Source organism: Rattus norvegicus, chromosome 20, assembly GCF_036323735.1.
Source record: "Rattus norvegicus strain BN/NHsdMcwi chromosome 20, GRCr8, whole genome shotgun sequence".
Classification (NCBI taxonomy): Eukaryota; Metazoa; Chordata; class Mammalia; order Rodentia; family Muridae; genus Rattus; species Rattus norvegicus.
The window spans coordinates 42,238,839-42,260,942 of record NC_086038.1 but is presented as its reverse complement, the minus strand read 5'-3'; the positions used below and the strand labels follow the sequence as shown (position 1 = coordinate 42,260,942).

Sequence of the window (22,104 nt, the reverse complement as noted above, 5' to 3'; positions counted from 1 at the left end):
CTTCTCTTCTTCCTGGTCTCTGACCAAGACCTCCAAGCTTTAGAACCTCAATCCCTGCCTACTTCTCTTCTGCCCTGCTACCAGCAGTAGGCATCTTTATTAGCCAATCAGGGATAACTTGAGGGGCAAGGTTTATACACTCTAAGCTGGTTTACATGAGGATCTGCTTGTCCTGGAGCAACCAGGCTTTGGGATACAGTATTTAGCAGCACTAGACCAACCCATTAGAGTGGTGAAGACCCACCCTGTCTTAGTTTTAGTTGCTGTGACAAAGACCATGACCAAAAGCAACTTTGGGACAGAAAGGTTTATTTCACTTCTCAACTTAGAGTCCATCGTGAAAGAGGTCAGGGCAGGAGTTAACTAAGTACAGGAACCCAGAAGCAGGAACTGAGACAGAAGCCATGGGGGAATTCTGCCGAAGGTCTTCCTCCCCAAGGCTCATTCGGTCAGCTTTGTTATACAACTGCAGGACCACCTGCCCAGGGGCAGTACCATTCACAATAGACCGGGCTCTCCTATGTCAAACATTCTACTACCTGCTTTTGTTTCAACTTGATGCAAGCTAGAGTCTTCAGAGAAAACTCAGTTGACAGAACACCACTATGAGATCCAACTGCAAAGCATCTTCTTAATTAGGGATGGATAGGGGATGGCCCAGCTGACTTCCATAAGAAAGTAGGCTGAGCAGACAAGAGGAAGCGCCTCTCCAAGGCTTCTGCAGCAGCGCCTGCCTCCAAGATCCTGTCCTGTTTGACTTCCTTCAATAATGAATAGCAATATGGAAGTAGCCAGTAGATGCCCTATATATGTGACACCATACAGTGGTCTAGTATATCCAAACTGAATTAAAATGGAAAGAGAGCAAGCCAGGCGAGCAGAGAATTTTACTTCCCTTCCTTCAGAAAATGGCATTTTGTCAGGTGTTTGGTCAGAGCCATGAAGAAGAGCCATCTAGAGAAAGTGACATTCTTGGTTAGGCTTCAGTATGTATCTTGTCATAAAACGACTTTTAAATCGTTTTGGAAGCTGTGAAGTTGCTAGAAGATAGCATTTTGTTTCATGGGTCTTCAAATTCTGTCGGGACTTGGTATTCCCAGGCTAACCCTTCCACCCATGCAGCTGGAGTCTGATTTGCAGCCATTTAATGATGTAAACCTTGTAGAGGAGAGTTTCCTGTATATAGATCCTTAGAATCAATCCCTCAAGGCTCTGAGAGAGAATACGACTACCATCCCTATGTCTCACTGAGGGAAAATGTCACCTAGCCTCATATTACAAGCAAGACAATAGCAAAGCTTGGACTCCAAGTGTAGTTTATTCGATTCCAAAACTGTTATTTCATCCGTAGCTCTGCTCCCTGGTACATTCATGGGTTTCAAAGACTTTGATGACGAGAACAATAACAGCTCTGAGGATTGTAATTATTACAAATTATCTTTTCAACCATTTTATTCAAAATTGGAAGGAAAGCAAGCGGGCAGAAATAAAATTTGCATATACATAGTAAACCTCTGCCCAAAGAAATTCAGAGGTAAACACATTATTCACACATTGTTGTTAACAAGATTTTTAATTAACACTCAGGAAAAAAAAAGACAGACGGTTGGGGGTGGGTGGGTGGGGATCTGAAGAAAACTCATTACCCCACCTGGATTTTCTGTGAGAAGGATGGAACTTTTAAAAAATGCAAATTTCTCTATTTGTTGTTTAGCATTAATACCGCACTGCTCACTCTCTGGACTAAGACTCTGATGAGGTGTTCGAGGGAGAGCACCTTTCTCATAAGAATGGTAGGCTTGCTGGAGGAAAGAGACAGCATTCCATGAAATCAGGTTCTACTACAGCTGTGCTTTCAAGGGCTGCCCAAGACCTGCCTGGCTTCATCCTGGAAAGCTAACTGGGGTGATATGAAATGTCATAAGGTAATATCCTAAGAAAGGACAGTCTTAGAGAAAACCTGGAATCAGATGGGCTCATGGGCTGTGCTCGCTTTGATGGAAGCCACCAACTGTAACACAACCCCCGAACTACAAGTGTTTATTATGTATAGCACAAAGAAAAGAGTGTCTTAGTTACTGCTTTATTGCTGAGGAGACACCATGAGCAAGTCAACTTATAGAAGAAGGTATTTAATTGAGGATTTGCTTAGTTTCCAAGGGTGAGTCCATGGCCATCATGCCAGGGAACATGGCAGTGGGCAGGTAGGCACTGTAAAAGGAGATGAGAGTTTATATCTGATCACAAGCACTAGGCAGACAGAGATTCTACTTGGAAATTGTGGGGACTATTTTTTTTTTCTCTTTTCGGAGCTGGGGACCAAACACAGGGCCTTGCGCTTGCTAGGCAAGCACTTTACCACTGAGCCCCAACCCCTTTGTGGGGACTTTTTAAACCTTAAAGAACACCTCCAGTAACACACCTCCTCCAAGTCTACACCTTCTAATCCTTCCAAACAGATTCACCAACTGGGGGTGGAGGGCAGGCATTCAAATCAGTCAGTACTCAGGGGCCATTGTCATTCAAACCAGCACCTAGGGCTAGCTTGTCTGAGTGGGAGGTCTTTGTAGGGGCCCAACCTTAAGCTGTAAATATGCAGGCGTACTAAGTCTATACTGGCATTAACTAATGAGCAGTCAGAGCAATCAGTTGTCAACGTTGGTACTCGGGCTAGAGGAAGACTTTGCCATTTCTTTGAGCCTGATCCACAGAAGCTTTATCATTTCCATAGGTGTGAGGCATTCGGTTCCTTGACGTGGTGGTGCCCATATCAACAATATCAATTCACTCTGGACATTATCCGCCCCTTTACACATTCACTGGGGCTTCTTCTGCTCCCCTTGACCCCAATAAGACTTTTGATAATACCAGCCATCTTTTCCTGAATTTCTATGTGAATGCTTCCCAAGAGAACAGTTAAAAAAAGGAGGGGGGGGGGTTACATTTCAAATATTTCCTTTACAATGAGCATTAGGCCTCCCTTGTTTCTCTTCTTGGAGACAGAACTCTCCTAGATTCACTTGCTACCCTTGCATGATATGTTCCATGGTAGTGCTCTTTTCCACAGAGTTTTATTCCTTTTCACCATCAATGTCTCTTCAGAGATACGTGTTGACACTCTGTATTTTAAATTACAAACCAGTGAGGAAACATGGTGCTTCTTGGGATGTTTTATGTGTTGGGTTCTTGGCTACAGAATGCATTATCCCACCATATACCTGCTTATTTTATCCAAATCCAACAAGAAGCTTCCTCCCACCACCAGTTCACCTTAGAAATCTTTGTATTATTCTGATTATTTTTAATTTTAAGGCAGTGTCCTGGGGTTATATTTCTGTAAAGAGATACCATGACTACAGCAGCTTGTAACTGGGGCTAGCTTACAGTTGACTTATAGCTGACTAGTCCATAGTCATCAAGGTGGGGGGGCATGTTAACATGCAGACATAGTTACTGGAGTGGGAATAAGAGCTCTATGTCTGGATCCACAGGCAACAGGAAGAGGATGAGATACACTAGGCCTGGCTTGAACCTCTGAGAAGTCCACCCTCAGTGACACACTTGCTTTCAAAATGGCAAAACTACTCCTATAGGCCACACCTCCCAATAGCACTACTCCCTATGAGCCCATGGGGACATTTTCTTTCCAACTACCAACTATATACTGCCTAGACAAATTCAAACACTCCTGCTTTAGCCTCTAGGGTCATTAGATTACTAGATGGCAAGTATGTCCCAGCAACTTTCAAATAATGGTCAGATGAAATTTGTTTCATTTATTTAATGCAACTACAAGCCACCTTCAGATGGCCCATGGCTGTAACTCAGTACTTGAGTGGGGAGAGGACACATAGTAGACATAGTGAGTTCAAGGCCAACCTAGGTTCCTTGAGACTATGTCTCAAAAAATAGACAAAACAGACACACAGAACTATAAAGTATCAAGACAATTGCTTTTTCCTTTTAACAAGAAAAAAAAAAAGTCCTGGGAACAGCACAAAAATATAAGAGGCTCCCAGAGTTAATTACATGTTTGTGTCCAAGTTTGTTTTCTGTTGCCCCAAGAAACTTCAAAACCAACTTGGGCAACAAAGTGTTTATTTCACTACCTGGCTATAGCCCATCACTGAAGAACTCAAAGGGAACCGGAAGGCAAGAGCTGAAGCAGAGACCATGAAGGAAAAGCAGAGTTTACTAGCTTGATCCTAGGCCTGTGTTCAGCTACTCTTGTTACAGAGCTCAGGTGACCAGAGTAGGTTGATCTCTCCAGCAACCAAAAAGCTATCTGCAGACATGCCCATAGACCAACCTGACAGAGCTAGTCACTCAGCAGATGCACCCACCTCTCAGTTATGTCAAGGGACAAACAAGATGCAAAGAGTTCTCGATTTGATTTGATTTGACCATCATCCGCATTGGTTTGATGGGCGGCCCAAAAGTGACAGTTTCAAAGGAGAATTGTTTGTTTCCATGAGTTCTGATTCAGTGTCAATGGGAATCAACATTCTCAGCTTCATATGCGTAGACACCCACTATGTTCAGAATTATGTCAATATCTTCATAATATCACAAAACCCACTTTGATGTTTCATTAAATATTCTCAAATTAGCTAAATATTCAGTAATGATGGACTCTCAGTAGAAATTTAAACTACAATTATTGCCTAAACTAGATATTTGCATAATGTGAAATAATTTTTAATCCCTCCCCCCACCTACCAAATTGAATGAATCCTTTGACTGCTCTAGTAAAAGGATGATAAAGTGAAAATGATTGTCAAAAATTGTGACATTTTAAGTATAATGATTCTTTCTTCAATCATTGGAGATTCCCAAATTATTACTTTCTTTTTTTAATGTCAATATTGTGGAAGAAAATTTGCAGGATTTGGAGTCTTGTTTTTCTCCTCTGGCTAAAGAACAGGAATTCACATTCAGGGGAAATTACTATCTAGTTTTATTTAACTATTGGCCACTGTATAGTTTAAGGTCAAAGCCCGAAGGACATTTAGACACAGAGGCAACAGCAGCAGAGAAAGCTGCTAAGTGAATTGTTAGCACGAGGAAACATCACAAGGAAAAGATGCTCTGACTCAGGAGAAAACTAGTCTCAATGACAAACTGAGGAGGGAACATCTTCCTGGTAACCATCACTTCCTCTTGTCTCCCTCTCAGAGACACATTTTGATATGAAATGCAGCCGACGCAATGCTACCGTTGCTGTAGTGGAGTCAGACAAGCAGACCAAGAAGAGTTCAAAAGTTGAGAGTTCAAAGTCAAGCCTCTCTCCTGAAAAGCTGCACTTTCTGCAAAGAAAGGAGAGAAAAGCTGATGGAGATATGGCTTCCTTAAAGGTTTCAGAATTTCAGTAATGATCTGTTAATATTAAAATCTTGTAATTCCAGTTTTTGGCTAAAGGGAAATTTAAATCAACTACAGGCAAGAGTTAGAATTTATAGGTCAGTGACCCAGACAGTCTCTATCAATGGAGTCCGTGGGATGTGATAAAGCGTTGGAAGACACACAAGGTGGGTTACTTCAGAAGCAGAACAAGAAAGATACAGTTTTCTAGAGAGAGAATAGATGACCCAGGAAGTAATTTAGGCAATAAGCATCATGAATTTTGACTTCAATTTTATTCCAAAGTTGGTAGAGAATACCAGAAATGTTCAAGAAAGAAAACCGTGACTTGGCATGGTCTCTCTCACTGAGGTTTCCTGAAGACAAAGAAATCATACTATGGGGATTCCATTCTCTTCCTTGCCACTCAATTATTTTTATTCTTGTAAACCTCAATCAATGGTTTTTCAAAGGGACAAGAAACAACACATAGGAATCCATGTTTAAGACACCAAGGACTTGACTGAAAGCAGAGGGAAGTGGACCGAAACTGTACCTATAGTGTAACCAAAGTATCTGTCGAACACATGGAAGTCAGTGTATCCTAGGTTACTTTTGTTGTTGTTGTTGTTGCTGTGATAGAATACTCTGATTAAAATAACTTAGGGAGGAAAAGATTATTTTGACTTAAAACATTTAGGCCACAGTCCATCACCAAGCAAAGCCAGCAACAAGCAGGAACTCATGCAGGAACAATAGAGGCTCAATGGAAGACTTAAGCTTTGCTAAACTAGCTTTCTTAAATAGCCCAAGACCACCTGCCTAGGGAATGGTATCACCCACAGTGGGCAGGACCCTCCTATATCAATTAACAATAAACACAATGTCCAATAGGCCAATTCCTCAAATCAGACTTCCTTTTCAGATAATTCTTGTATGTGTGAAGTTAACAACTAAAGCTAAGAAGGATGGTGTCTTACCAATTGTTCTGTGATAATGTCTATCTAACACAATGTTTGAGTCAATGAAACGTCCACCAAACAAGGGAACCTTGCTGAGATTCTGATTAGGGGAAGATTAATTTTTTTTTAATTGAGAGTCATTATGAAATCCTAGATTGATCTAGGACTGGCTGGCTATGAATATATATATATTCCTCCTCCCTAACCCTCCTTGGGATTACAAACTTGGATCACTACAACTAACAGTTAAATTTTTTTTAATTGGGTTAGAGATGTAATTCACTGGTAGAGAGTACTTGCTAAAATGTACAAGGTCCTAGGTTTGAACCCTTTCTCCCTTAGGTGGAGGCAAGAAAAATGTATTTATTGTAACAAATGTCTTTTTAAAAATGGCATTATAAATCGAAATCATAAGAAAATGTTTGATATAATGTTATGCTTTAGTTTCTAGGCCGTTAACAGCTTAAATACCTAATTTTAGTCACTTATTTAATTTATGTTTTGGTTTAAGGATTTATTCATTTTTTTTATTTGAGTACTCTTGCACATGCCTGGTGTGTGTGGAGAGCAGAGGAGGATGTCAGATCCCTTGGAACTGGAGTTATAGAAAGTTATGAGCCACCATGTAGATGCTGGGAATTAAACCTGCTAGCACAGCAAGGGTTCTTAACCTCCAAGCCATCTCTCCAGCCCTTACTTCCCTTTTAACATCTGAAAGTATTTATAACTTTAACATAACATTGAAAAATTACCTGCTTCCCAGTTCATATAGTTTCCTGTTGAAGAGTCAAGTCCTGTTGTTGTTGTTGTTGTTTTATTTTGTTTTTTTAATCATGTGAACTTCGTTCCTTGAATTTTGGCTAGCCAGCTTGGAGTACACTATTAGAACAATGGGAAAGACATCTAGGTAACTTGGTAAGAGGAGGAACCTGATCCTTTTAGTGAAAATGGAGATTGCTTATCAATATTCAGCCTACTGTTCTTCTAGGAAAACAAGTTGAAAGAGAAACGGTGCCTACTTTCCCTTCCAAGTCATTTTCTCCAAGGGCGTGCAGGGAATACTTCTGGCCGGTTCCTAGAAAGTCAGTATAGCATATTCTAAGAGATGCTATTGTGTCTGGGCTTTGATTCAGAATTTCTATACAGTTAGGTGTGGTAGTTTACTCTGTGAGTCCAGCATTCTGTCAGCTGAGACAGGAGGATCATTGGGCGTTTAAGGCCAAGATGATCCGTACAGTGATAAGATCACAGGAGCTTGGCTATACAATGAGTCACTTTGCTCTGCCACCAAGGGCAATGGGGGTTGGGGAAGGGAAATCCCAGAGTTTTCTGGAGAAATGTTTAAAATTTTTCCTTGGGTCTTGTTCCCACTGGTCTAAAATCCACCCCATTCTCCTTTCATCTTTTCTGATATAAAATAAGCTTGCTAATTCAATTGGTATGCTCTTAGCAGACATGAGGTTACAGTGGTTTTGTACCAAATTATATATATATATATATACATATATATATATATATATATATATATATGAAGGCGATCCAAAGTTCCAGAAACCTTATTCTTTTTTTTTTTTTTTTTTTTTTTTTTTGGTTCTTTTTTTCGGAGCTGGGGACCGAACCCAGGGCCTTGCGCTTCCTAGGTAAGCGCTCTACCACTGAGCTAAATCCCCAGCCCCCAGAAACCTTATTCTTTTTGTTTGTTTTTGTTCTGTTTTTGAGACAAGGTCTCTCTGTTTTAGCCCTGCCTGACCTAGAAGTCACCCTATAGACCAGGCTGGCCTCAAACTCAGAGATTTTCCTTCTTCTGCCTCCTGAGTGTTGGGATTAAAGTCATGTGCTACCCCTGCCTGACTAACTTTATTCTTGTAGACCTCCTAGCCCCTGCTTCTTCAGATCAGATAAGCCACTATTCTGAATTTCCTAACTGTAGGACTCTTCCATGAGTGACATGGGCTGTGAGTATGTTACACTGCAGCAAACCATAAAATTAGAGAGGTGCAAGTTTCACACCAGTTTTAAAGCCCAATAAAGTTCCTACTGTGTGCCTTTACTATTTTACTGTGTGACAGTACCTTACTTGAGCTCTTACAGGTTCTTAATAGAGAAGAGAAACCAGGGAACCCTCAATGAACAATGGTTAACACACTGTTCTATTTCCTTCCCTGTCAAATACCAGTTCTAAATCTGTCTGTGAGATGAAATCTATTGTGTACCGATGATGGCATCATGTGTCAATTTAAAAATAAAAAACCTATGTGTCAATAAAAAAGACCTATGGCCTATAGGAAAGAGCAGAATAGAAGGTGGGGCATCCAGTAGGCAGAAAGGATTCTGGGATAGAGCCATGCCCCAAACAGAGAGGAAGACGGTCTCATGTAACTAAGGACCAGGTAACCAGGCATGTGGCAGAACTTAGAATAGAATAACAGGATAATTAACCTATAAAACAGTTGGGGAACATGCCCAGATAAACGGCTTAGGTATTTATAAGTATATTTGAGTCCCAGAGTTGTTATTTCTGGGAGCTTGGGGCCTGGAAGGAAAAACACACACAGAAAATTCCCCACTACAGTGAAGATAATGGTCCAATCCCAAGGAGTTAAAGGTAAAAGGCAAGCTGAACGCTTGCTCCAACTGTGGTTGCTGAGCACACAGTGAGTCCCTCCCTTCCGCCTTTCAACACACCTGTGTAAAATCATACAGAACTAACCAAGCTGAGCTCAGTAACAGCAATGCCGTTTTCATCTGTGCTTTATTTTGTGCACCTTCTGTTCCTTGCTTGAGTAGGTTGGGAGGTTGATTGACACTCGTGTGCGATAGAAAGGCTGTGTGCAACTCAACTGAAAACTCACTGATTCTCTAAGGTGGTCCGGTAAGCGCTTGGACATCACAGGGCACCTTCCAATCGCTTTCTGCACCTGCTAAAACACAACCAAACTTCCAATCTCTCCAGTCTCCTAACTCTTAGCTCCTGACATCCAGAGAAAAGAGAAACCACCAGAAGGGAGTTTTTCCTCATTTTTTCCACTAGGAAATGTCTACCCTCTTTTCCTGAGTACTTCAAATGACCCAGTTTCTTTTAAAAAAAAATCAATTAATTTCTTAGCCAGGTAAAGTGGTGCATGTCTTTGATCCCAGCACGTAGGGAGTGAGGCAGAAGGATCAATAGTTAAAGGGTATCCTCGGCTAAGAGCTCAAGACTGCTTGAACTCTTGTGAACAAGTCGCAACAAGATATACATTTAGTTTAATATACATATGTATGTATGTCTTCTCCCCCTCTTACCCTTTCAAGAATATCATTAGCCCATTTTTGCAGGGTGCATATTCGTGGGGAATGCACATGTTCCTATAGGTGTATGCCTGCATGTGCAGATCAGAGGTTGACGTTGTCTTCCTTGACCGGTTCCCTCTCTTATTTTTTTGAAACAGTGTTGCCCACTGAAACTGGAGATCTATGATTGTCTAGACAGACTGGCCAATGTGTTACAGGAGATCGCCTTTCTCTCCCTTCCTGCCCCCAGCACTGAGGAAGAGATGTGTGCAGGGAATTTACATGAGCACTAGAGATCTGAACACTGGTTTTTCCTTTCTGGGTTGGCACTGTACCAACTGTGCCATCTCCTCAGCCCCGTCCACGGTCTTTCCTCCCTTGTCTTTATAACATTTTCCTTTCTTCTGAAATCATTTCCAGTCCATCAAACATGCTCTAATATCTTTATTCAAGGCAACAAACAAAATTTGCCCTGTCCCTCTGAACTCTTTGCTCTATCAAGCGTTAAAAAAAAAAAAAAACAGTGTATTCCATTTACACTAAACACACGTCCTTTCTCAGCATACTCCAAAAACTGTTCTAGAAGTTTGGATATGGTAGTTTATGCCTGTGATTCCAGCATTTCAAGCAGAGGTAAGAAGATTGCTGAGAACACAAGGACACATTGACCTACACAGTGAGTTCGAGGACAGCCTGGACTACAGAGTAAGGCTTCATTTGGAAAAAGAAAAGGAAAAACACAATAATGTCTATCTTTCTTTTACTTGATTACCTCTAGCATTTGGCAGAGTTTCTTTTCAGTCTCCTTTGGTCTCTCTTCTTCTGCTCATCCTTTTATAGTAGAAGTCACTCAGCATGATTTTTGGACCCTACCTGCTATCTGTTGCATATTCTTATGACCTGGATTCTGAAAATATTTGCACTTAGAATTCTTACTATCCCATGCTTTTATAAACAAGTGTGTGTGTGTGTGTGTACACGTGTGCGTGTGTAGTGCTGTATACATGGGTGAGTGTGGTATATGCACTGGTATACAGAAGGCCCATGCTCATGTGCATAAATGAGTAAATCTCAGAGGAGTTATCAGATATAGAAGTTGGGCCTGGTTCTTCCTCCCAGCCCCCTATTCCCAGAAATAAGACTCAGACTCAAAATATATTTACAAATACCTTGGCCATAATGCTAAGCTCTTTTCTGATTAGATCATAACTAAACATAACTCATGTATTCTAATCTACATTCTCCCATAGGGCTGGTTTCCTGAGCTCAGGTACACTGTGTCCCCTCACTTCCAATCTTCCCAGGTGAATCTCCAGCACCTGGCCCTATCCCAGAATTCTTCCTGCCTCCCAGGGGTCCCGCCACCCATTTCCTGCCTAAACCAGAGGCTTTTTAATTGACGGTGGTATATCCATACAATGCACAAGATATTCTCTCTATAATCAGGTGCCTATTACTCTCTCACTAAACCCGGAGCTAGGCTGGCAGCCAGGAAGTCCCTGAGATCCCCCCCCCCCCCCCCCCCGCACTGGGCTTACTGGAGCACCTGGGCTGACTTTTTAGTGTTTAGAATTTGAACTCGTGCTGGCAGGGACAGTGCTCTTCTTACACTGACATTTTAAACCATCCTGACCTCTGATTTCTGCTGTGGTGCATCTTAGATGCATCGGTGTGCACCTCCCATCCATCTCTTACCACAAACTCTTCTCTCCCCTCTCCTCAGGGGTTATTCGCACCTCTGCATCTCTCTCTTTGCCTCTTTCCCTAGCTCAATCCTGTTTCCTCTTTAGGCATCCACTTCAATGCCACATTCGGAAGGCTCTTTAACTCTTCTGTCTGTATTATACTTTCTTAGCACGCCTTGGGTTCTCCCTCGCAGCATAGCGATTTAACCTCACATTTTTACGTGTTTGTGACGATTCCCTTTCGCCATGTTGGAAGTACTGAGGTTTGCTGCTTCTTCCTTATTGGTTGCCTCATGTCTTCCCCTGGCAAATGAGAGACTTCAAGCTCAATAGATTGATTGGCTGAATGTAAGCACCCAGAGATCAGGGACTGTCTTTGTCTTTCTTGTCCTACAGGGCAAGGTTCTCACATAAAGCGTACCCTCAAGGTATTGTACAATGATCTCTAAAGTTTAGATGCTAATGCTTTATGGAAAAATAACTTTGAGACCTCTTAAACACACTCGATTTTACCCTTAAGGAAGACTGTGTACGAATTATTACATCGTGTTACATTTAATTTTTCTTGCAGTGTATGCCAGCAGTGAGGGTATGTCCCCTCAGTGCATATTAAGGTCAGGGAACCTTTTCTGGAATTGGTGCTGTCTACACACCATCTGGGTCTTGGGATGATGGAACTTAAGTTTTCAAACTTGAGGGCAAGCACCCTTTACCTATTGTTCCACAGGCAGTAATGGCACGCCCCTGTTAGTGGCCAGCAGTTAAGAAGTTGACCCTGGGGGCTGGGGATTTAGCTCAGTGGTAGAGCGCTTACCTAGGAAGCGCAAAGCCCTGGGTTCGGTCCCCAGCTCCGAAAAAAAGAACAACAACAACAACAACAACAACAAAAAAAAAAAAAAAAAAGAAGTTGACCCTGTGGAGCATGAGTTCTAGAGCAGCCTGGGCTGCAAAAGGTTGGAGGCCAGCCTGGATTGCATACTAAGACTGTCTGCTTGTACACACCACATCCCTCCATAAAGAGCGCAAATGGAGAATAAAAGTCTCTTTTCCCCCCTGTCGAGTTGGCTCCAGGCTCTACTTTCCTATTTTTAATGTCCTGGATTCTTTAATCTCACTTATGTAAATGCATCTGGATTCTCCCCCCACCCCCGAAATCCTTAACTCCACGGGGAGACCACCAAACTGTTGGGGGAACTCTAGCACATAAAGACCAGCAGCTCCACTAGTTTGCTAGCATTCCTTATGGTTCATAGCAAGAGTCAATCTCTTCCCTTTTCCCAGCCCCGCCCCGCTCTCTCCCATCCACCCGCCTCTTCCACCCCCCGCCAGGCTTAGGGGGTGCTTGAGTCTGGGTGGGAAGGGAGGAAGGGGAGAGGGAGACTTCAGAGCTCGGCCCAAACCCGCCTCTCCACCCGCTCTCCCGGGGACCACCAGCTTTCCAACCACACTGGCGATGCGTTTCCTTAACCAAAGGAAATCACGTCTTCAGCTGCAAAATAGGGACCACAGGGGGACAGCCCGCGTGTTTACTCTCGTTGGCTCGCTCCCGCGCTGCTGCAGGGAGGGATTGGCTCCCCCGCTCCCCTGACGCTCATGGGCTCCGCCTCGACACGGCCATCTGCTCGGCGTGGGTCCTGGGGTCTCCTCCTGACCCACTCCCTGCACCCCTCCCCTCGCGCCCCTCCCCGCCCCCACACCGCCGGGCTCCGCCCCTTCCCCCTCCCGGCGCCTCGGGCTCCGAATCTTCCCCGCGGTTGCCCCGGAGACGAGCCGATACCAGGCAAATAGGCATCGGAGAAAGAAAAGGGGGGGAAAGCTGCACGACAGCCTGTTAACAAAGGAGCTATAAAAGCAGCCCCCGAATGTCTGGGAGAAAAAATCCGAAAGCGAACTAGCAATCACACCAATTTAAAACCGGAGGGAGACGCAGAGGAAGGGGCAAGGTTCCCGTGGGGGTGGGTGCACAGATTGCCTTTTGAGCTTTTGGGAATCTCCTGGATGGTGGTATTGGATCAGCCCAGTTGGCTTTTCAAGTTGGAACTGCTAATGAGGGATTCGCGTCCATCCTGGCTGCTGGGTTCTCGGGCCAGGCCAGCAGGCTTCCTTACGGGTGCTAACACGTTGGTTGGCAAGATGCATTTCGACGAAATGTTCCTTCCAGTTGCTCTGTGGAATATGACTTCGGGATTGAATAATGTATCTAAAGGTACTGGACAGTCAGGAGATGAAACTTGACGCAACGATGTTCTGCTCAGTGACTGTCAAACAGCACTTGAACAAAGGGTTATTGGCTTGAACCAACTGTCCTTTTCACTCAAAGTGTGACCTATTTCCCTACAATGAACAGAAAATAAAACTGTTTGACCATTCCGAGCCAACACCGAGAGAAACGAACCATTCCCTCGACTGATTCTCGCCTCCATCGTTCACGTTGCACAGTCATTAAATGCAAACGCCGAAAGATGGTTTGGATTTTCTCATGAGCGAAAATATGGGTGGTAGATGAATGTGTATTAAGTTGCGTCCTCTATCCCTTCTCCCTTCCAGATACATTAAATCAACGCCTGCTCTCTCACACACTAAAAGCGTCTGGTGGTAAGGGTTGTAGTGAACGAGAGAGATATCCTACACACCGCTGTAGAGCCTTAGCCTGGGTTAGACGTGGAGTCTCCAGGGATTTTCTTGCTGTCTCTCAACAGTGCAGGCGATTTCTTCTGAGACTAGGACTCAGTAGACTTTCCTCGCTGCTGCCTCTCTTCCTGGAGCACACTTGATGCTGTGCACGGACAAGTTCAAAATGAGAGTCCCTCCGCTGTTGGCAGCAAGCTGGGAAAACAACTCATGTCGACGAGAGTAGCTGTCTCCCAACTGTAAATATGGATTCGTACACTCAAGGCTCCGTCTCGTTTTACCACAGAGGGAAATTAATTATGTCGTTTCATACAGCGGTAACATGCTAGCGAGTTTCGATCTTCTGCAAATGGTCCTCACTGTGTTTTTTAGAAAAGTGATCGCTAATTGGAATAGCCGGAGAGACGCGATTTGAAGCGCTCCAAGGAACATTTTTAAAATATTTTATTTCACGCCTCTGGGAGAAAGGAAGAAGCATGGCTTAGGCTGTTTGCTGCTTTTGCATTTCCCACATCTGGCCTACAGACCTAATTCCAACTGGAGATCTCGCTAGGTGAAATTCGATCTTCGTGGTTTAAATACCTTTCAGTGTGGGACGATTTACCAATTGCAGCAGTTTAAAGAAAGAAAAAAACAAACAAAACCCCCAAAATCCTTGCGCACTGTGAAACCCTTATGAAACGCGGAGGGAAAAAAAAAGCTGCTAGCACACAAATCCTATCCATTGTCTTTAACACTCGCGTACACACTTATACACGTAAACACACAGAGAAGATGGGGGAGGGGAGAGAGTGGCTAGAGACAGACGCGGATATAGACCAGCAAGAGTCAATGCGAGTCAAGTTAAGGCTTTCTCCGCCCCCATCCATAAGTACCCCCTCCCGTGTTAATTAATTCCAAACAAAGCAAGCCAATCAAGAAATGCATTATTATTTTCTGGCCGAGGGAGACGAGAAGCACGTAATTTTTAATTGATTTATTTATTTGGAGGACATTAATTCTCGGTCTGAGGCTGATTTTTCAAACCGTTTGCAAAGCGCGGCTCCATTGTTCGCCCGGAGCGCAGGCCCCGCCTCCTGCTTTGTGTGCGGCGCGCGGATTGGCCAGCGCGCGCGGGGGCCGCGTCAGCGCCCGCGAGCCCATTCATCTGTGCACTTGGGCGTTGGACCCCGCATCTTATTAGCAACCAGGGAGATTTCTCCATTTTCCTCTTGTCTACAGTGCGGCTACAAATCTGGGATTTTTTTTTATTACTTCTTTTTTTAAAAAACTACACTTGGGCTCCTTTTTTGTGCTCGACTTTTCCACCTTTTTCCCTCCTTCCTGCGCTGCTGCTTTTTGATCTCTTCGACTAAAAATTTTTTATCCGGAGTGTATTTAATCGGGTCTCTTCTGTCCTCCTCGTCACCCCCACCCCCTCCCTCCGGTGTGTGTGCCGCCGCCGCTGTTGCTGCTGCCGCCGCTGCTGCTGCTCGCCCCGTCGTTACACCAACCCAAGGCTCTTTGTTTCCTCTCTTGGATCTGTTGAGTTTCTTTGTTGAAGAAGCCAGCATGGGTGCACAGTTCTCCAAGACCGCAGCGAAGGGAGAAGCCGCCGCTGAGAGGCCCGGGGAGGCGGCTGTGGCCTCGTCGCCTTCCAAAGCAAATGGGCAGGTAAATTCTACCTGTGGTTCTGGGCATTTCTTGGGTGTCTTTCTCTAATCTGGACGCCTCGCCTTCCCTCTGGTCGCGCCCGAGATGCATTCCGGGGAGGGGAGCGTGGCCAGATCCTAGTCTGAAAGTTGAATGGGTAACGATAGCCTAAATTGTCAATTTTTCATAAGAACCAAAGGAGTGGTTCCTAAGGATCCTGGCGAATTCTTGAGTAGACCGGAGGAAGAGTGATAAATCGCCTAAAATGGCGTGGTTTGGAAATTGGCTGAACGTGACTAGTTAGATGCACACCCCCCCCAACGCCCCTCCAGGTTGCATTTGCATTTGGGGCCACAGCAGTGTTTGGGTGGCTCACGTATTTATTGTCGAGATTGGGTCGTCTTTGAGATTTCTGGTGTGGTTGTGTGTGTGCGCGCGCGTGTGTGTATGTGGGTAGGAAGGGGGGAGCCAACGTGGATGGCGGTGGAGAAAGCCAAGCAGAGAGAGAAGGCTTGTCTTATTGTATCCAGAGGCAGTATGCCTCGGGTTTCTTGGAAAGGTGGCTGGTTAGAGCTGGACAGGCAGCTTTTCCAAGTGCCTTTCCGATGCCCCCCCCCTTTGGTAGCTGTGTAATTACACACCCATATGACTTTTTAAATGCTATCCTGGTGTGGTGGGAATACTCAGTAGGTTTTTGAAGACCCTTTCCTGCCTACCAAGAGGGGAGCAGTTTTGGTGTTTTGGTCTGGACCGTTCCTGTGAATGGCACCTCGGCCACCCTCGAGAATTGCCCTAGTGCTGCTGCGACCCAGGCAGAGAGCCATGGTTGGGTGGGCTCAAGAGGTCGGCCATGGGTGGCTGCTTCCCAAACACCAGGCACCCACCACGCCTCTTTTCCTGGAGGAAAAAAAAAAGGCCTGCTCTAAACCTACTGGGGCAAGACGTGCTCTGTCTAGAGGCTTTAAGCCCGTTAAAAATGCAAAAAGAAGCTGTCCCGGCGCACCCCGATTTGCAGAATTATGGGCGAAGGTGGGCGTGGGAGCAGAGGCCAGACTTCAGACATAATGGGTTTTCCCCAGCGCTGCTGGTTGCCGAGCCTCGGAGAGGCCGACCCGGGGCAGCCACCTGAGCTTTGTTTGCGGACTCCCGGGCTGCGCGATCCCCGGCTCGGGGGCGCCTCGGCCTGCGGGCAGGGCCCGGCTAGGCAGGGCGGGGTGGCCCCGCCCCTGAGCGCCCGCCCGCCCGCGCCCCGCTCCGCTCCGCGCGGTGGAGGAGCAGCGCCCCCTGCCGGCGCCATCCGGGGATGCGCAGCCCCGAGAGCTCGAGTTGCTGGAGGCGGAGGGAAGGGTAGCCTGATGCAGAGCATGGGCTCCCATCCGAAGGCCTCGGAATGTGGGCGACTTCTGTCCACTCCCCGGCCGCCGGGCACGTGCGGTCGAGCGGCCGGGTCCCTTCCTAAGCTGGCCCGGGGTGGGCGGGGACGGCACTGTCGGCCACTCCGAGTGACGCTCCGGTCTTTTTTCTTTCCCTGCCCCGTAGGAGAATGGCCACGTAAAAGTGAACGGGGACGCGTCGCCCGCCGCCGCCGAGCCGGGCGCCAAGGAGGAGCTGCAGGCCAACGGCAGCGCCCCGGCCGCCGACAAGGAGGAGCCTGCGAGCGGCGGCGCCGCGACCCCCGCCGCGGCCGATAAGGATGAGGCAGCCGCGGCCCCCGAGTCGGGCGCCGCCACGGCCGACAAGGAGGCTGCGGAGGCCGAGCCCGCCGAGCCCGGCTCCCCCTCCGCGGAGACCGAGGGCGCGTCTGCCTCCTCCACGTCGTCCCCCAAGGCGGAGGACGGGGCCGCGCCGTCTCCCAGCAGCGAGACCCCGAAAAAAAAAAAGAAGCGCTTTTCCTTCAAGAAGTCCTTCAAGCTGAGCGGCTTCTCCTTCAAGAAGAGCAAGAAGGAGGCCGGCGAGGGCGCTGAGGCGGAAGGCGCGACCGCCGACGGCGCCAAGGACGAGGCCGCAGCTGCAGCCGGCGGCGACGCGGCCGCGGCCCCGGGGGAGCAGGCGGGCGGGGCGGGCGCCGAGGGCGCGGAGGGCGGAGAGTCCCGGGAGGCCGAGGCGGCGGAGCCGGAGCAGCCGGAGCAGCCTGAGCAGCCCGCGGCGGAAGAGCCAAGGGCCGAGGAGCCGTCGGAGGCCGTGGGGGAGAAGGCCGAGGAGCCCGCGCCGGGCGCCACCGCAGATGACGCGCCCTCCGCTGCGGGGCCCGAGCAGGAGGCGCCCGCCGCCACCGACGAGCCCGCGGCGTCCGCAGCTCCCTCCGCGTCACCGGAGCCGCAGCCCGAGTGCAGTCCGGAGGCGCCCCCCGCGCCGGTGGCCGAGTAAGCTCCGGGCGCCCTCTTGTAATTCAAGAACTTTTCCCCCCAAGTTTGTTTGTTGGAGTGGTGCCAGGTACTGGTTTTGGAGAACTTGTCTACAACCAGGGATTGATTTTAAAGATTTTTTTTTTAATTTTACATTTTTTTTTTAAAGCAGCAAATTTTGTTTTCTTTTAAAGCCCCCTTCCCCACAGATCCCATCTCAAATCATTGTTACCACCATTCCGACAGGCCGAGGACGGTTTAGACAGCTTCCTCTGCCTTCTTTTGTTTTTGTTTTTGTTTTTTTTTTCTTTACTTTTACTCTTTTTTTTTTGCATCAGTATTAATGTTTTTTGCATACTTTGCATCTTTATTAAAAAAATGTAAACTTTCTTTGTCAAATCTATGGACGTACCCATATATGAAGGAGATGGGTGGGTCAAAAAGGAATATCAAATGAAGTGATAGGGGCCACTATGGGAAATTGAAACAGTGCATAACATTGCCAAGATAATATGCCACTAAAAACGACGGTGTAAAGGCTTAGGGGTTTCCTTCTTTCCTTTTTTTTTTTTTTAAAGAAAGTTATTACGATGTATTTTGTGAGGCAGGTTTACAACACTACACGTTTTGAATAAGAAGGAAAAAGAAAAGAATTAAAAACACCAATACCCAGATTTAAAAAAAAAAAATCATAGTCTTAGGAGTTCATCTAAACCATAGGAACTTCCTGCTTATCTCATGTTAGCTGTACCAGTCAGTAATTATGTAGAACTACAAGTTGTATAGGCTTTATTGTTTATTGCTGGTTTATGACCTTAATAAAGTGTAATTATGTATTACCAGCAGGGTGTTTTTAACTGTGATTATTGTATAAAAACAAATCTTGATATCCTTCAGAAGCACATGAAGTTTGCAAGTCTCCACCCTGCCCATCTTTTTGTAAAACTGCAGTCATCTTGGACCTTTTAAACACAAATTTTAAACCCAACCAAGCTGTGATACGTGGAATGGTTACTGTTTATACTGTGGTATGTTTTTTTTTTTCTTTTTTCTTTTTTTTTTTTTTTTTTTGATTACAGCAGACAATGCTTTCTTTTCCAGTTGTCTTTGAGAATAAAGGAAAAACAAATCTTCAGATGCAGTGGTTTTGCGTAGCACCTCGTCTCTCGTGTTTTGTAAATACTGGAGGATCTTTGACCAATTTGACATAGAGCTGGAATGTAACGTTGCTTACAAACATTGCTATTCAACTCCTGCTTAAGGTGTTCTAATTTTCTGTGAGCACACTAAAAGCAAAAAATAAATGTGAATAAAATGTACAAATTTGTTGTGTTTTTTTATGTTCTGAGGCTGACTTCTAGGTCTTAGGTTAACTTTTAGGGAGGCCTTGCATGCCATCAAAAGTACATTTGGCTGTGGTTTTTGATAAGAAGTTTTCAAGCTCTGGAATTCATAATCAGTGTCAAATTACATATGTGGGAAGATCTTATACTGTGTCGATTGTTATCATTTATCTGCTTTTAATTTGCATTTAAAACTGAAAATTACTTTTACTGTAGTTATGTAGCATGCCAAATTAAGCCACTTAAGACAGAAGTGGCTGGACCCTAAGACTATTTCATAAACTGTTTTCTTGTCATTGCAGGTCCAGAAGCAAGAGTGTTGAGTTCAGACTGCACATAAGTCATGAAAAGATGGCCAAACATGTTTAAATGTTGATGGTTTATATGGTATAAGCCTTAGCGTTTGGCTCACTTCCAAATTATTGTCGAAATGTGCTATACTTTACGGACAGGTTTCCATAAGGAAGTAATGGTGTTCAATGGACATATTGTTAGTTTTGGACCATTAGCATAGCTTCGACCTTTTTTTTTTTTCTTTTGAATCAAAGTGTTAGCATCTTGTTACTCAAATGAAAAGATAATCCTTTATATATTAATCCTTACTAGTTTACTTTCTGCTTATTTTCCAGCTTATAACTGGATTTTTTTTACTGGACCCTAAACTGATTCTTTTTTTAACTATTGCTTTATTAAATGCAAAATAGTCCACCTGTTGTGATTTGAGCAGAGTGCCGGGTGGAGTTCAGGGTAAAGTTGAGCCACATCTGTGGTGGCCTCTCAATATTCCATCATATTAAGAATAACAGCATTAGCTTTTGGATAATGCTCCCTAATTGAAATAATGGATCAGAACTAATGGTTCCTTTCCTTTCTAAACAGTCTCCCTGCTAATGATACCAAGTAACATTTGAAAGAGTAAACTTGATCCTGAGTTTCTTGAGTTCTTGGAAGATTAAAGTCAAACCTGGTAACCAAAGGACTGATTTGTGGGTCTTTCCCACTTTAACCAACTTGTTCGAAAACCCCTAGTTGGCCAAATATGGTGCCTGGTATGTAGTAGCACTCAACTGAAATGGGTTTTTAAAAAAGAAAAAAAAAATAACTCCTGAACTGAGTAGTTAAAAATACTGTGTAGAAAAGTATTCTATATTGCTAGGTTTGTTCTTTTAACAGCTGAGATTTATTAAGATGCATTATTTTGATTTTAATCACTGCCTAAAAACACTTTGGGTGGTACTGATGGAGTGGTGGATTTTCCTCCAAATGGCTAAATGCAATTTGACATACTTTTCATCCAAAGTTTTGTACATCCTGTTGTTTTCTAATGGAAAAAAAATGTTAATATGGCTTTTTTGTACTACTAAAAATAGCTTTGAGATTAAGGAAAATAAATAACTCTTGTACAGTTCAGAATCGTGTTATTAAGTCTGTATTGGCAGTGTGTACAGTGACATTTGCTGTGGTTATGAACACTTATCTGGATTATAAAAAGCATTTGGTCCAATTCCTATTTCTTGTAAAATAAAGTTTTACCAGTTGATATAATCGAGCCTGCTAAAGTAGGATGTTTTACAGATTTTACTTTTTCATTCAAGTTTTCGAGAAAAATAAGTGTTAAAGTCGATACTATCACTCAATGGAGGATCTAGAGACGTGCCTGAGAGTGTACTAAGGATGTGAAACCTTACTCACTTGAGTTATTGGCTAAGGCAAAACTTAGCAAACCATTCATGATTTTTTTCTGACTGGATACAAATGGATACAAACTGAGCCGTGGGGATCAGGTTGAGAAGTTGGGGCACAATGCTTTCTGAACTCTTGTGTTAGTTTAGTTCCCTGAGACAGGCTCATGGTATCATTCAGGTTAGTCTTGACCTGGCAACCCTCCTGCCTGTGCTACTCCTACCACAGTAGTGTGCCACCAAGCACAGCTGATCTCTAAGTAGATCCTTTAGGAGTTGGTTGGAGTGGAGAGTACATAATTCAATATAACTGTACTGTGCGCATGCTAAACATCAGCTAAATATGTGAGCTGTTACATTCCACTTTTTATTGGCTATTTACATTTCAAATGTTACCCCCTTTCATATTCCACCTTTTAAAAAGAATCACGATAAATTGACCATTTTCCCTTCTCTGCTTCCCAGCCAGGCAATGGTTTTCAAAGCAAGGTGTAGCGAACAAATCCTCAAACCTTCCAGCTCTACCTGGGGATTTGAGTTGCAGATTTTGCTCAAGAATGCCATTCTGAAAATGAGAGGGAAAGAGACCGTGTGGATATTAAAGTATGAAATAAGGGCATAATTGATTAAAACCAATGGGTTTACCTCTTTCCTTCCAGTTCACCTTTACTCTAGTTACAGGAGAAGCATGAATCATAAAATCGGCCTTCACAGCTGCATAAGTTTGCGAATTTTGTTTTGTTTTAGTTGTAGGGAGGTCAGGGCAGAATTGGAGCAATTTTCGTCTATGATTAATTCATCCCCAAAAGGCTTTTTGAAATCCTCTTCCCAGGACACAGTTTGGAGACATTTCGTTTTTTATACTTAGGGCTCTTGTCATCCAAATGGTAATTCCTGGTTTGAGCTGCCTAATGAACTAACAGCTTTCCTCCTGAATGGAAGACTTAGAATCATTTGGGAAACTATTTTGGATGATCACTTTTTCTATGACGAAGCTTTAAAAATATTTAGGATTGTAGAAGCATCTAGTAAGTAGTTCAGGACTCTCCCCCCTCCCCAAATAGAATTCATTGCATATCTCTTTTGTTTGTGGTTGTTATTTTGGTTTGGTTTGATTTTTATTTTTCAAGATAGGGTTTCTCTGTGTAGCCCTGATTGTCTTAGAACCCAATCTGTAGACCAGGCTAAGCTTAAATTCAGATTCCCCTAAC

The 22,104-nt window shown here is 44.5% G+C and overlaps 1 protein-coding gene and 1 long non-coding RNA gene across 2 annotated transcripts; one reads left to right on the top strand and one right to left on the bottom strand.

The window, feature by feature from the left end:
• Window positions 1–4,933: 4,933 nt before the first annotated feature.
• Window positions 4,934–12,919, bottom strand: LOC120098996 (uncharacterized). The gene is made up of 3 exons (XR_005497830.2): window positions 12,791–12,919; window positions 7,055–7,181; window positions 4,934–5,306 (listed from the first exon to the last, which is right to left on the bottom strand). It is a non-coding gene; the product is annotated as an uncharacterized LOC120098996 (long non-coding RNA).
• A 2,141-nt stretch (window positions 12,920–15,060) lies between these two features.
• Marcks (myristoylated alanine rich protein kinase C substrate) lies at window positions 15,061–20,758 on the top strand. The gene is made up of 2 exons (NM_001271090.3): window positions 15,061–15,544; window positions 17,063–20,758. The coding sequence occupies exons 1-2, from the start codon at window positions 15,443–15,445 to the stop codon at window positions 17,888–17,890; spliced, it is 930 nt and encodes a 309-aa protein (NP_001258019.2). The 5' UTR covers window positions 15,061–15,442; the 3' UTR covers window positions 17,891–20,758.
• Window positions 20,759–22,104: the final 1,346 nt, after the last annotated feature.

Bases quoted from the DNA above. Each gene is read 5' to 3' on its own strand.
- Marcks (NM_001271090.3), top strand. From the start codon at position 15,443: ATGGGTGCACAGTTCTCCAAGACCGCAGCGAAGGGAGAAGCCGCCGCT. The intron at 15,545-17,062 runs GTAAATTCTACC...CCTGCCCCGTAG, and splicing joins CTTCCAAAGCAAATGGGCAG to GAGAATGGCCACGTAAAAGT.